The sequence below is a fragment of the Pyrus communis genome, chromosome 3, assembly GCF_041283825.1.
Source record: "Pyrus communis isolate YQ-2024b chromosome 3, ASM4128382v1, whole genome shotgun sequence".
Taxonomy (NCBI): domain Eukaryota; kingdom Viridiplantae; phylum Streptophyta; class Magnoliopsida; order Rosales; family Rosaceae; genus Pyrus; species Pyrus communis.
In genome coordinates, this window is record NC_142567.1 from 8,114,780 (window position 1) to 8,129,738 (window position 14,959).

General features: G+C 37.0%; 2 protein-coding genes across 4 annotated transcripts; one reads left to right on the top strand and one right to left on the bottom strand.

Moving 5' to 3' along the window:
• The first annotated feature begins 2,383 nt into the window (after positions 1–2,383).
• On the top strand, positions 2,384–4,924 carry LOC137715842 (small ribosomal subunit protein uS8my). Of its 3 annotated transcripts, XM_088690861.1 has the most exons (5): positions 2,384–2,603; positions 2,852–3,012; positions 3,221–3,356; positions 4,282–4,442; positions 4,567–4,924. In XM_088690861.1, the coding sequence occupies exons 2-5, from the start codon at positions 2,992–2,994 to the stop codon at positions 4,663–4,665; spliced, it is 417 nt and encodes a 138-aa protein (XP_088546987.1). In that variant the 5' UTR covers positions 2,384–2,603; positions 2,852–2,991; the 3' UTR covers positions 4,666–4,924. The 3 variants fall into 3 exon arrangements, with proteins under 3 accessions (XP_088546987.1, XP_068311294.1, XP_068311295.1); XM_068455193.2 differs by lacking the exon at positions 2,852–3,012 and having other exon boundaries at positions 2,385–2,603; positions 3,175–3,356; XM_068455194.2 differs by lacking the exon at positions 2,852–3,012 and having other exon boundaries at positions 2,386–2,603.
• Positions 4,925–6,798: 1,874 nt separating this feature from the next.
• Positions 6,799–12,761, bottom strand: LOC137716048 (kinesin-like protein KIN-12F). Its single transcript, XM_068455442.2, has 17 exons — positions 12,297–12,761; positions 12,132–12,194; positions 11,892–12,029; positions 11,634–11,717; positions 11,418–11,543; positions 11,247–11,306; positions 11,100–11,153; positions 10,896–10,988; positions 10,695–10,790; positions 10,417–10,568; positions 9,971–10,120; positions 9,681–9,810; positions 8,598–9,590; positions 8,434–8,517; positions 8,261–8,335; positions 7,363–8,154; positions 6,799–7,209 (listed from the first exon to the last, which is right to left on the bottom strand). Exons 1-17 carry the CDS (start codon positions 12,591–12,593, stop codon positions 6,976–6,978), a joined length of 3,621 nt encoding a protein of 1,206 aa, XP_068311543.2. The 5' UTR covers positions 12,594–12,761; the 3' UTR covers positions 6,799–6,975.
• Positions 12,762–14,959: the final 2,198 nt, after the last annotated feature.

The following is a 14,959-nucleotide window of genomic DNA, read 5'->3' on the forward strand; positions in this document are numbered from 1 at the left end:
TGCCTACGCGTTCGTGAGATTGAGCTCTATTCAAACATATAAATTATGACCTTAAAAGCTTTACAGATTTTAGATAATTAATTTCCAAACTTCAAACTTCGTAACTAGTTTAATTTAAAACTAAATTCAAACAAATTAACATAAATTCTCGAAAAATAATATAAAATCTCAATAATACAAATACGAAAATTATAATAATTACCGGAAACAAAATTTTTACAATTTCTCAATTCAATTTTCCTAATCATAAATCGATTTATTTTCGATTTTCTCCGCATATTCATAATTATGAATATCTAATTCATAGATTTAAAATTTCAGGGTATTACAAAAGTTAACTCTAGCAACCCACCAAAGCAAGGGCAAGTGGTGGGCCATCCACTACATGCCCAAAAGCCCATGCATCTCAAACTCGATCTTGCGCCAATGGCAGGCTTACGTCAACATGATGTCAGCCAAACATCTACATAAAGATTAGAAAGCTTGGGAAGACGCCATCCAAAAAGGGGAAAGAATTTATCGAAGTGGCAATAATCTAGTCAATGTGGTAAATATTTTAGTATTAATTTATATACTATTATTTAGGCTTTGTTATGTAAATTTTTAGAACTTAGAAGAATAGACGTCTGGTTTTGTGGAAATGAACTACGAATGACTTGATCCCTATTTGAGGGTACGTAGGCAGTCTAACAAGGAGGTTAGATGTAGCCATAAGGTAAACGAAAGATTTCTTTGCAATTTGATTCTCGAATTGTGATTACCATATTCCTGAGACGGGGTATGTGAGTTACACGAGTAATTGGGTGACGTCACGTTTCGATCTTGGACGTATGTCTGGATCGGGGCGTGACAGAGGCGTTGGACATGATTCCCCGATCCTTCTCCTCTTACCTTTCTTGCCAAATTTAACTCCCTTTCTCTCGCCTTTGCTTCATCTCTAGACTTGTCTTGCTTATATCTGTAACATGTCTCGTTCCATATTGAATGCATGTTGCCGGGCTAATTTGTCAACTATTTTTTAATATTATTCTAGAACTCCCTCTTGCAGCTCTTTTCTTTGCAACCTTCTTACCAATAAGCCTCAAGGTTTCTTAGGTCTCCAATGGCAACTCTTCAGTCGTTGGCTTGTGCAATGGAGTGTCATTGAACTCAACTTGTGGACCACTAGGCGGAACTTTGTTCTTTAGAGTATGCTTCATAATGTTCCAACATTTGTGCCTTGTGAATGATTTCTTGTTTTCAAGATTGAACCACATTTGTACTTGTAGTTACTGGAAAAAATTATGAAACAACATACAAATTTACATAACAAAAGTAAAAAAAATAAAAATATATATATATATATATATTAATTCCTTTTTTAAGTTATTAATAATAATATCATACCACGTCGGCTAGATTAACGTCACTAACATAAATTCCTTCCGCTATTGTAATGGCTTCTTGCCAAGCTTTCAAATTTTTATATAGATGTTTGTCTCAATAGAGAATGCTCGGTCCACTATGTGCCTTGTATCACCTCGACAAGTTGTGCATGAATCTTCTTCCACATATGTTGCACCCTTATCTCATTTTCAATCATCGGGTCAATGAGTAACACACACCCACCTGTCAAGCAAAGCAAGATCTTCTGCGATCGATTGTATTGCATTCTCACCCATTTTTTGAAAAAAAAAACAAAGAACTTGGAAAGTGGAAAACAAATATAAAAAATTGTAGTAAATAAATATTGAGTTGTGATGAAATGAAGAATATGGTTGAGTATTTATAGAAAAACAATACAAATGATTTTTTTTTCTAATTTTTTTAACCGTTGGATTAATCATGACCATTGATTTTCAAACTGATAGACGCACCCGATTATGCCACGTGTCGCAATGTTAACAATTTCAATTTTTTTTTTATCATTGAAAATCTAACGGTCCAAATCATCTGACCGTTGGAAAGCCAATGACCCATAAAGCACCATGTCAGCAATTCGTTATAGAGTTGTCTATTTTATGCTGCAGCAGGCCCCACCGCTGAAGGTTTTGTCGGGCCACACGCACCTAACAGAAAAAAATAAAAAAAATTAAAATATGTGATGGCGGCAACATAAAGTCATACTGACATTTATTAATTACTAAAAATAGATTTGAAGTTGTCAAATTTGACATCAATTCTCCCTGCTGCCCTTTCATGTCATGTTACATAAGAATTACCATTTCGGTTGAAAAAAACTAATAATATTTATTTTTACCGTTATTGTTAACGTGAACATTTTGATATATCTTTTAGAGATGCTCTAAAAAATATATCATTAAAAGCATTATGATAAAAGAAATAATAAAAGAACCCTAGAAAATATACCCAATTATATTATCTGGATTTAGAGAAATAGAGTACATGAATCGAGTGAAATTCAACCCGAGACGCTGTCGTTGTGTACCCCCTTAATATTAACCCTTCCATTCTTCTTTGCCATCTGTTCCGTAGTCTGCTCAGCCGCCGCCTTCTGCACTGTGCGGTCTGATCTGCTCAGCCAGTGCTCGCTCTCCGCAAATTTCTTCACTTCGTTGTTGCTTACCTTCTTCAACTTCATTGGGTTTTCTGGATTGGCTTAGGTACCACGTCTGCGTAGCACCTCGTTTTTTCGTTTAATTTGAATTGGGTTTTCTTCTGCTGTGAATTAGGATTCCACAGTCTGAATCCTTCACGAATAGCGTTGAAGGAACATATTTCATGTTGCGCGTGCCATTTCAATTTGTCTGGAAGTGAAATTGCTGAAATTTTGGATGCTTTATTTCGTTTATTATATTTCTTAAATTTTTTGCCCAATTGGTCTATTTCTGATTATAAATTGTGCAAGTAGAGTAAATAAATGGCAGCTTCATGTTCTTCTTCCCTGAAGTTGGTGTGCTGAGAAAAAAGCCAGACTTTTATGGGTGTGGTAATGATAGTTTGGTTGCAACTTTAAACAACTTTGTGCAGAAATGAGAAACCCCAAATGAAATGCTGCTACTTTTGTGGCTGGTATGTACGAATTAAGTGCAGGAATGTAACCTATTTTTCTAGTTGTTCTAGATATACTTTTCAATATTTCAAATTTTTGTATGTATTACTTCACAGCTAACCACTCCAACTACACAGCTAAGAGGTTTAAAGATCATAGCAATACCTTTTTGTTTCTAACAGAGCCTTCCTTTGGGTGCATGACATTTGAGGGTTGGATTTTGCGCAGAGAAGGATGGGGAGAATGATATTGAATAATGCATTGAGATCGATAGTGAATGCGGAGAGAAGGGGGAAAGATACGGTGGAGTTGAAACCTATATCCACAGTAATGTCATCATTCCTCAAAATCATGAAAGATCGAGGTAAAACCCTACAGTCTCCTCCTTTATTATATAGATTTTGATAATAAATACTAACTATTTATAATGTACTTTCAGAATATGGATTTCTGTAAGGTTAATTTGTTGAGAGGGTTTTGAAAGAGGTGAACTTGTAGTGAATAAGGACCTACAGAACTGAGTTCAGTTAGCTGGTATGGGCTCTAGGAATTTGGCTTTAGTCAACAGAGGTTTATTTATTTTTTATTTTCATTAGTTCACGTAAACAAGAAAAATGGTATCCAGGACAGGCTGACTAGTTTTAGGGCTTTATTGTCTTTATTTTTTTCACCTGAACTTACTACGATGTCAGTTTATGAATTACATAACACCATTTTCATTCTGATGCGTGGCATAATCAGGCATCCTTGAATAAGGTAAATAAAATAATAAGAATGTTCGAGGATATATTGCTTCAAATAATTTGGTGATGGTTTTAATACTGGGTATTGGAGGACTAGCATTATAGCAACTTGTAAGTAATTATGGGATCCTTTGGTTACATTGTTGTTTTAATTGGAGACGGGATATTCTTTTCGTTTAAATAATATTAATATATTATTTTCTTTCTCTGCTTATGAAGTAGTTCGTGAATGCCCTACCGAAAAGTTTAGTTTTCTAAAATAAGCTAATGTTGGGATGTCTTTCAAGTTTCAACAGTTAATTAAATATAAGTCTGTCTTCAAATTCACTGTATTGCTAGAAGGGAGCTCTGTTTTGTAGTTGTATTGAACATACAGAAGAAAGAGGAGCAATTTTTTTTATTTGTACCAAATGCATTGCACTTCTTGTTCGTTTCTTTGAAGCAGGAGAGGGTGAATAAAAAAGTATATATCAGCTCCAAATGTTATTTGTCAATTTGTTGCATGCTTATGTTTTAATGTCCCTGACCGTGGTATGTTCTCTTTAGGTTACATCAAGGATTTTCAGATCTTTGATCCTCATAGAGTGGGGAGGATAACAGTTCAACTACAAGGCAGGGTTAACGATTGTAAAGCTCTTACTTACAGGCAGGATGTAAAGGCAAGAGATATTGAAGAGTACAAAAAGCAAACGCTTCCGACTAAACAGGTTTGTTAACCTCCTGATGTCGAAAGATCTGTTAAAAGTTCTTTTTTTGTGTCTTATTATTTAAAGGTGCCTGTGTGGGAAAGTCTGGATTTTTCTGTTAACGGGCTTCTCTCTCGTCATGCAGTGGGGTTATGTTGTGATTACTACTCCCGAAGGTGTGTTGGATCACGAAGAGGCTGTTAAGCGTAATGTTGGGGGCCAGGTTCTTGGCTATTTTCATTAGATGGGAAGGGGGAGAAATGTTCACCTATATGACAACATCCCAACTTCACCGACATGAATTGTAGTTTTGTTTGCCTCAATTTCAACCGGTGTGAATCTTGTGTCATCTTATGATTTAGATAAATGGTGGAACAGGATCACTCCTCTTGAAACCGCGGTCATGTTTGTTACAAAAAAATGTAGCAGCATTTACGAAACCAGTGTATTACTCTTAAACCTAATTTGAAGCATATCTTCCTCGGGTCGGGGTTTTCTGGTTTTGACTTATGTATCGTTACTGAAAGACTTGATTACTTATGTAGCGTATCCATGGTCAGAATTCGACGGACCAAGATTGTCTGCCCTCACATTTTCCATCCCCTTTCATCCCTTCCTATTTTTCTAGCCATTGATTTCATGTTGAGTTAATTTAATGCTCCAGATTTTGCTACCTCACACATTTTTCACTCTCCTTTCTTCCTCTTCGCTTCTGCTGCTGCATTCACAGACCAAGAAACATTTTCAGCTGCACAACAACAACATCCTCCACCAAGAATGCCATTGAATTACAATCGAGGGCTTATCTTCGTTCTGTGCATGAATGCACCGTACACATGGTCCACAACATAATGGAGCATTCCCAGATTCAGAGTCACCATTTTTCAAAGAAACCCAAAAATTCAAACACCAAATTTTTACAAAAGATGGTTTTTTTTAAATCAATTAAAAAAAAAAAAAAACCAGATGGGATTATATGCAAATTTTCAGAAACAGAGAAGACCTAGAATCCAGAATGTTGAAAAAATTAAGAATTTATGAATTTAATCACTCGGAAACTGTGGCGATTGTGAATCAAGAGGCGTAGGCGGTGAAGAAATCAACGGGAGACTGAGAAGAAGAAATCCATGAGATAGAAGGAGATGAGAGGAGAAGGGATGGTGAGAGAGCCGAGGAGATCCATAATAGGATGGCGAAGGGGGAGGGGGGGGGAAATGAGAGAGAGAACAAATCAAACCAAAACAAAACAAAAACTATGGGCTGAGAGTAAAAATGTTTCTTGGTCTGTGAATGCAGCAACATAAGTGAAGAGGAAGAAAGTATAGTGAAAATGTGTAAGGTGACAAAATCTAGAGTATTAAATTAACTTAACATGAAATCAATGGCTAGAAAAATAGAAAATGATGGAAGGGGATGAAAAATGGGAGGGCAGACAATCTTGATCCCAATTTGACTCCAGGCATGCGTGATCAGATCTTTCTCAGCGGTCTTTGGAATTGCCACAGGATCAGAGACATGGCCTTTATAGGTCAACAAAGTTTTGTGTGTTGATGGAAAGGTGTATTAGTTTGCAATGGGCACGTGGAACACGCCTACGAGAAAAAGTACACTCAGATGCAAGCCTAGGGCCTCAAGCAATAGTGCCGGGCAAGGGCCTAGCATTTAGGCGGGGACCTAGGCCCTTTTTTCAGTTTTAGTGAAATTTATTATGTTACATAAATAAGTGTACTTATATTTAAAAGAATACATAATTGTATCATGACACATACATTAGAAAATAAAATGATATATATATATATATTATAAAGTATTAGAACATATTAAAAATATTATATTTATCCAAGTACTTACGAAGTCTCATATAATTTATTAAAAAAATAAAATGTAAAATGAAGATTGTTTACTTTTTGTTTAAGTGCGAGCCGCGAACTAGATGGGTGCCTAGATGGGTCTAGACAGACTAGGCAGGTGCCTAGAGGGTTATGTGCCATTTCTTATTGTTTAAACACCTAGGGATTAAAAGGGGTGGAGGTCAGCCGTCTAGCGCCTAGGCCTACCTAGCCGATGCTAGGTGGGGATTTTTAGAACAATAGGCTAGACTCAAACTACCATACAATGTCTTAGTCGTATGGTTTCTGCCGAAGTTGGGCATCAATACAACTGAGTAAGAATGCACTTGTCTTCAACCATAGCAGTGACTAGTGCATGACTGAGTTTTCAAAATGTATGTAATGCTTCCTGGTAGATTTCAACTTTCGACCATTCAGTAATGCTCTTGATAAAACGCTCCTTAGTTAAATGATCGGTGTCGACAACCATCTGAGCTTCTCAGGAAACATAACGATTATCGCTTCAAAACAAACACTGAAACATATGGTTGAAATTAAAAGAATGAATTCATAACATTGTATGTTAAAGTTTTGTTGAGGCATACATGAAAAGAAAATCAAATGAAAGAATTCATAATATTGCTGCCTATTGCATGAACCCAAGTTGGGTCTCATTCAGATAAATCGGTAGTTCACTCAAATGTCTGGCTTCAAATTCCGACCAGTCAGTAATGCTCTTGATATATAGCTCCGAATTCTGCTCTCCATGCCTGATCATCGTCTGTGTTGTGCGGAATGACAGAGTCTTCCCGGTATAGTGGTTGCAAAGCGGACTCTGGCAGTTTACTATCTGCCATGTACTGCTTCATGGTGATCATCTCCATCTTGTGCTTTCTTTTAAGCTTCTCCATTTGCTTCTTCAACTTTTCGTTTTCTTGATGCACATTCGTAAAGTTCTCCTGCGTTTATGGAAGACAGATGACAAAAACAATTAGTGAGACAAACGAACTTGGAAGAACCAACTTAAAGGGTTTCTCTTTGTGAATTACTCGATAGCAAAAATGCCAAATGTTAGGGGTTTCATTTGTGTTTAAGGGCAAAATATGAGTTACCTCTGCAACTGATGCGGAATGTTCAGCTTCTCTAAGCCTAACAAGGAGTTCTCCGGCAGCATGAACAGCTTCTGCAGTATCTCTCAGTTGAATCTTGAGACTCTTGTTCTCCTTCTTCAACAGCTCCCTCTCCCTCTCTCTTTCCACTCTCAAAACTGAGAGCTCTGTTGCCAGGGATTTCGAAAAGCGAGATCCACGACCTTTTGCTCCTGCTTTTGCCGCTGCCCTCTTCACTTCTGCTATTCCTGCCATGATTGCACGGTACTTTGCAACCAAGTCATTATATTTATCTTGTAGTTCAACATAGTGTTCAACCATGCGAGCATGCCCAAGGACAGATCTTTGAAGCACATCATCCAACTCTTCAGTTTTTTGCTTTTCCAATTTCAATTCCATCTCCACTCTCTCTGCTCGCCCGCGGATGGATTCAAGATCTACTCGCAAGTCATCAGTTAAGGAAATCCAATCACTCTCCATTTCTGTCCATCTCTGTCTTTCCTTCTCCAGTTCTTCCTCGCTGTTATCTCGAAATGTGCTACTTTTTTGCAGTTGGATGGATCGTGACAATAAAGAGGATCTCAGTCTCTCAGTGGACTTGTTGGGTGATACATCAGTACGTGACTGCAATTTGGCCCTTAACATCTGAACTTCCTTAAGTAGTGCTTCCTTCTCATCCATATCAAAATCTGCATTCCCATCCCCAAGATCGAACTGATTCTGAACTTCCTGTATTTCACTTTTCTCCTTTATAGTCTCTGGTTGGTGAATATCAACAGAACTGCCCCTCACGAGCTACAGAAATCACCAATAACATGTAAGAGAACTTTAAATATGCAAAATTGAGGAAGTTAATATCAGAATATGAAAAGGTTAAAAAACATAAACCGCTCCGACCTACCTTCTTTCCATCTTTGAACTCCTCATATGGTATCATTTCTTTACCATTATCTGCACAACTTTTGAATTGCTCTATCTAAAAAAAGAATAAAATTCTCTGAAACGTAAGACACATATATATGGTATGGAGAAGAAATAGTTCGTTGAGGTCGAAACAGAAAGAGAAAATGTTACCAGTTGATTTAACTGCTCAATTTTAGCTGCTTGCTCCTTGCAACGATTCTGAAGCTCCTCCTTTTTAGCTTCTTCCACTACATCCTGTTTAGAATAAAAAAAAGTAAATTAACAAGGCATTCCCGAGTTCATTCCTGAGTTTACAGCAAGTAAACTTAACGTACCTCGGTTCTTTGGTTAGGCTTTCCTGGTTCATCAGCTTCTACAGTCCATGTCTTCAAGCTGTCCGAGACCTCATTTGTATCATCTTCATACACTCTTCTTTTGCATGATGCACAAAGGAACAAAGAAGATGGCCCATCTATGGATGGCCTTGTTTCTGGTAATGTTTGAGATGAAGAATTAGCTTTAACAGGTTTCAGTGCCAAGTGCTCAAAGGAGAACGAGACTGCGGATTTTCTTGATTCGGAGTTCTGCTGGTGGTAGTCAATTATCTGCAAGCCCCTCTGGAGGCTGGCAGCCAATGACTCAGTGGGGCCTGGAAATATTTTGCTTGAGCGCAAAGAGGATTGGATGTTTTCACTTTGATTCAGTGACTGTCTCAATACATCTGACTTGAACTTGGAACTGTCTGATACGTTGTTCTGACTAACTGAACCGCCTGGTGCAAAAGTGACGCTCTTTCTTTGTGCATTTCCAAGTTTTGGAGACTCGGACAACGTTGGGTCTTGGAGGACTGGGGACCGACAGCATAAACTGATTGAAACACTGCTTCTGTTTACTGAACCAGTGGTGGTAGGAGAAATCTCTTCTGCCAATTCGAAGTTGTCCTTGGGAGGTAGCTCATTCTGAGAAAATTCCAGATCAATTTCTTCAAATACCTCATTGTCCTTTTCGTCTGAACTATGAAAGTCATCTTCACTTATCGAGTCTGTATAACAACTTCCACACAACTGAGCAGAATCTCTATTGACAGAATTGTCCCCAATATCATGTTCATAAGAATTATGCAGCTCATCTAGCTGCTCACGTAGTTCCCTTACATCATGTTCATCCACATTTACCTCTTCATCAGAATCATTATCGATGCTGGGTAAAATCAAAGATCGATTCAGGCTCACCCGCAATTGATTCAAGCTTTCACGTACATTTCTCCCTTGAAAATATCCATTCTTAATCACAAGCGAGCCACTAGACTTTGCTCTTATAAGTTCTTCCTGCAAAACACACATTTCACAAACCTCAAATTTCTATCACCTTCAGCCTTTGTGACAGAAATCCAGATAGAACTACAAAGAACTTAGTACCTTTAACTGGCGAATTTGATCACTCAGATCATTAACATCATCCTCTGTTATTTCATTTATTACTGGTTCATTCCTAACAGATTTCGCTCGTTCTCCAAACCTTAAAGTTCGCAGTATCTCTCCATTATTTCTGCATTTGACAAGCATAATGAACGTTTCAGAGGATTTACAATACAATGTATGAATGTATGAATTCTATGCAATTATGATGTAAATAAATGTATCCGAGCATGCTAATAATAAATCAAACTTCATAGCAAAAAAACAATTAGCAGAGAGGAGTCAAATACTTGTTGTCTGGGGAAACTGCACAGATGACTGTAAGTTTTGAGTTGCCACCAATTGATTCTCGCAGTAAATGTGTTAAGCAGGAAGACTTATATGAAACATCTTCAGATTTTTCAGACTGGGGCACTTTTGCAAGAGTATTTACTAAAAGCCTGCACCAAAATAACAACATTAACAGTTAAAAAAATGCACTGGTCAGAGACAAATGATCCACAAAGTCTAGAAGTACACAAAAACTTGGTTATGTTTCCATAAAATGCGTCCTTGCGCACGAACAATAATTTAATGCAGAAGAAAGTAAAAGTGATAGCAAACTATTTTTCTGATTTTGTCATCAGTAGTGTATTCCGCATATTGTAAACTATCCTGTAAGTCATTTACAATAAGGCGCCTGATGGAATGATTATGAAAAGTTATGGAATCAGACATGAAGGTTACTGAACCATACCCAAGCCGTGACAAGGACTTCTTCACATATTTGTCTTCCCTCGCGCATTGTCTACCTGTGTCATCATCGCCTTTATTTCTGTCCAGGCCAGCAAGATCAACAAAACTCATCCTGCTTGTTTTTGAGCTACCAAAGCACTTGGATGAGCTCTCCTGTAGAATCAAGTAAATAAACACCGTGCTCGAGTGATAGACACGAAAGTAATAACTAAACCACCTTCTATTCAACAAAATATAATATCCCATTAGTAGATCGAAAATTTCAATGTGCAACGTTACCTTACACCATGACTCGATGATGAATGTACAAACAATATGGGATCTAGAGCTCTTGGAGTTCATGCTAGTTGCTCCAACTTTTCTACTTGAAAGCCCCTGCTCCATGTACAGAAACGTTGATGAGTATGCGAAGCCAAAAACAAGAAAAAAACAGACATTTGTTCCTCAGTAGTAAATAGAAAATTGCGCTATATAGCACACCTTAATCAGAATTTGTGTCACATCCTCATAGCTAGTCACATACTCCTCAGTCAGATTCTCAACATAAAATCCATTTTTGGGGTCATCCTTGATCTAAAACAGATTAAAGTAAAACCCGTGAGTATCTTAAGCATTTACTAATGAAATAAAAAAATCGAAAAACAAGCATCAGTGGAAGAACTTGATAACAAAGAGAAACTCCACCTCAAGGTTCCGCAGGGTCGGATCAAGTAAATCTCCAATTTGTTCATTATATATCTGTGGCAGAGAAAAATTTACAAAACCATTACTATATAAGGATCCTTGACGATATATAGTACAGAGAATTTTGAAGAGTAACAAGAAGTATACCTCGAGAAATGAACAACGGAACTGGTAATTCAACTGTTTCCCTTTGGAGTTCTCTTGCTCCTACATGTACCAATCCCAAAATAACATTAATAAATACATATCCATACACACCTGCTTAGTGCTTTCGTAACTTTCCAGCTATAAAACTAAACAAGAAACCAAAGAACATACCTTTTGAATCTCAGAAAACAGCATTTGGAAGATGCGTGGAACAATGCCCTGGCAACTTCCAGGAGAGGCATCCTCAACCATGGCACTTGGTGGACCCCATAGCGTGTATGTCTTACCACTTCCGCTCTACAGAAAATTCAATTGAAGATATTCACAAAACAAATACAAAATTGTCCAAGTTGAATTGACCGTTCATCAAAGCATATGAATTCGTACCTGTCCATAGGACAAGATTGAAGTATTGTAACCGGCTAAGGCATTCTTAACCACAGGTACACCAACCGTCTGAAAAACATCCTCCTGGTACGCACCAAAAAGTAACCATGTATCAAAATCCGCCTGAATTTAGTTTTCAAAGCTAAGAAGAAGATTAACAAAAACCCAATTCCTCACTCCTCATATTGTTCAGGTTTCACCCACTCAGAGTTCAAAAATGTAATTCCATTCAAATGTAGACTAATCAAAGAATCATACCTGTCCGGATTTCGAATCAAAAACCGAATCAAATGAAAATGTACGGTCCCCAACGGATAAACTGCACGGCGAGACCTTCTTAACAGTCCGATCCCCCCAATTTGCACCATCTTTAGTTGGTCTGATTCTCACCACGACCTATACAAATTTCAAAACCCAAAAAAAAAATAATAATAATAAGAAAACAGAAAGTAATGATACAATAAATAAATAAATAAACAAAACTCAAATTTCAATTACCTTCACTGATGGGTCTAGAGGTGGCAGGAGTTCTCCCTGACCGTCGGATTGATCAATCTCACTCTAAAATTTAAGCCATTTCAAAATTAAGCTTCTAATGTTTGATTTTCAAGTTACTTAAAAATTCTTAAGTCTCAGATTCCGAAATTAGACAATAATAAATACCTTCACCACCGGCAATGCTTGTTTCTGGCCGTCCGGTTCTGTGATCTTAGATTTGGAATCGGAGAGTACAGGCTTGATTGGTGAAGCGGAGGAGTCGTCGTCGGCATGGTGATTGATCTGGATGTTGGGACTGAGTGGAGGGGTATTTTCGGAATTATGGTTTCGTAGGTTGAAGATGGATTTGCTGTTCTTAGTGGACATGGATCTGGGAAGGAGCTTTCGAAACGATGAAGCTGAAATGGTTCCTAAGAATCCAGACTCGCTGGCGCTGTTGGTGTTGCTGTTCTTCGTCCTCATTGTTCTCAGATCGCAAGCAATCTAGAGAGAGAGAGAGAGAGAGAGAGAGAGAGAGAGAGAGAGAGAGAGAGGGAGCTATACAGAGAGTTTGAATTCGAAAATGTTGGAGAGAGAGGGAAGAGAGCGCTGTTTTTTTAAATGTGCAGGAGGAGAGGGATTATGACCGTTGATTTTTTATGGTTTTTAATTTTAACTTCATTTGAAACGAATTGGTCCCGTCCAAAAATAATAATTCAAATCTGGGTTCAATGACTATATTGCCCCTTAGGAAAGTGACTAAGAACAAAAGTGCTTAGACTGATTTTGATATTTCAACTGTAGAAATGAATATTCATTTATCATCTGTTGACTTGAAAATAGAATTGCATATATTACAGATCGCATATAACAAAAATTGGTAATATTTATAAACTCATCAATAAAATAGAATATAAATTTCTTTCGAATTTATTTTACGTTTTTGTTTTGTTTTATTTTAAAAGAGGAACAATTGGTAGTAAGTTACAGTCATCCATCATTTTCGATGGTTGAAAAGACTCACAGAGGCATTTCAGCTTCCCTCTGGCCACAAGTATGACTTCCACACCAGTAGTAGGATTCGAACCTGAGACATCCAGCTTTCAATTTGAAGGAAGTATCACAATCCGCCCTTTATTACTGGACCATCAGCTCGTGGTTGAATTTATTTTACTTTACTATAAATGAATGGTTTTCTTCTCTTATCTTTAGTTTGGAAAAAAAACACTAATTAGTATTATTATTTTTTAACTAAGTCAATATAATATTGAAATAGAGCTCAACTTTAAGGACAAATTAGTCAATATGCCAGATAGTTCAAATTAGTAGCCGTTACGGCCGGTGGAGCAAATGTTGGAGCTGATTACAACAGCTCAGGGGAAGGAAAAGGCTTGGATCGGATTAACAGGCCTGCCTAGTCCTGCCCAAATTAAGGAAACGGATTGGGCTTCTGTAACCGAAAAGAAGTGAACAAGTATTAACCTATTCGTTTACATTGGCCCAATATTATATGTGACTAACAAATTATTTTTCCTTGATGATCAATTAAAATATCATTTTTACAAAAATGAATTCGAATTAGAGATCATTTAGTTATCTGTATGTATCAATTAAATGAGTTGTTTATTATGAATTACCCAACACCCCTATTTGTCAATGTTCTAAAAAACGCCCTAGGTGGCGCCTTGGAACCGAGGCAATTTTATGCAAAACGCCTGGAAAAATCGGGGTGGCTCTAGGCGGCTGGGTGGTGTTTTTTTTTTTTTTTTTTTTTTTTTTTTTGTGAAATTTGTTTAAAGTCTAAGTTCTAATTATACCTTGAAATTTTGTTAATTTTATAGAATAGGTGTGTTGTGTATCAACTTAAATTCCAGGATGCTAAAGATAAGTAGCTTACATTACTAAATTTCCTTATTTTCCTCTTATTTTCCATTTTATGTTGTTTTAAATTGTGAACTTGTTGTACATGTGTCATCTTACAACACTCCTCACTATGGTATGCTTAATGTGTTTTTAAATTTTGGACTTGTTGGATACTCTTTTTGCATTTTATCATTCTTTTATTATCTTATTCATGGATTTCATACAAGTATAATTTTTTGTAAGTGTCAATATGCACTTATTTACAAGATATACAACAAAATTTACCTAAATCCGCCTAGGCCACTTAGGCGCTACCTAGCCGTCTAGACGCTAGGCGCTAGCCCGTCGCCCGACTAGTGCCTATCATTTTTTAGAACCTTGCTATTTATTCTATAGACATAGATGACTAAATGATCTTTGATTTAATGACATTTTACAGGGATCTTCAACTGAGAGTTTGAAAAAATGAACAATTTTTTATTATGAATTATGTACAATAAAAATATATTAATTATAAGGGGTGGACAAGGTGGTGCACGGTACACCCCATCTAATACAATTATTTTCGTAAAAGGATGGGGGTCGATTAAAGTAGAGGGAATCAAAGGAAATGAAGAGCAGCACTCAAGCAATTTGATTCGTGCTAGAATCGCCAAAATGCTATTAATTCAACCTTTAGTTTTCTTTCGCCCAAAAGTTGGTCCCTAAACTTTTGGAAGTGTCGGTTACATATAGTTGAGCATGACCATGTTTTGAAGGGCACTTTGTAACGCATATATTCTTTTCCCACAATGTACTTCCTCTACTAGAACGTGACCGCTTGGGTCAAGGTGCATTCATGCTTAATATGAAACAAAAGGTATATGTTATAAAAAGAGTGTGAATGCCCACTGGAAAAATAACGTGAATGAAGACCTTGAAAGATGATTAAAGTTTACTATTTACTTGATGACTTTGGTTTCCATTAGTATATATATTTTTTTTTT

What these genes read in the sequence shown, in the direction of transcription:
- LOC137715842 (XM_088690861.1), top strand. Translation starts at nt 2,992, where the DNA reads ATGCTGCTACTTTTGTGGCTG. An exon ending in TGCTGCTACTTTTGTGGCTG is followed by an intron (nt 3,013 to 3,220) that starts GTATGTACGAAT and finishes GATTTTGCGCAG; the next exon opens with AGAAGGATGGGGAGAATGAT. An exon ending in AAACGCTTCCGACTAAACAG is followed by an intron (nt 4,443 to 4,566) that starts GTTTGTTAACCT and finishes CTCGTCATGCAG; the next exon opens with TGGGGTTATGTTGTGATTAC.
- LOC137716048 (XM_068455442.2), bottom strand. Translation starts at nt 12,593, where the DNA reads ATGAGGACGAAGAACAGCAACACCAACAGCGCCAGCGAGTCTGGATTC. An exon ending in CTCTAGACCCATCAGTGAAG is followed by an intron (nt 12,030 to 12,131) that starts GTAATTGAAATT and finishes AAATTTGTATAG; the next exon opens with GTCGTGGTGAGAATCAGACC. An exon ending in ATCAAATTCGCCAGTTAAAG is followed by an intron (nt 9,591 to 9,680) that starts GTACTAAGTTCT and finishes TGTGTTTTGCAG; the next exon opens with GAAGAACTTATAAGAGCAAA.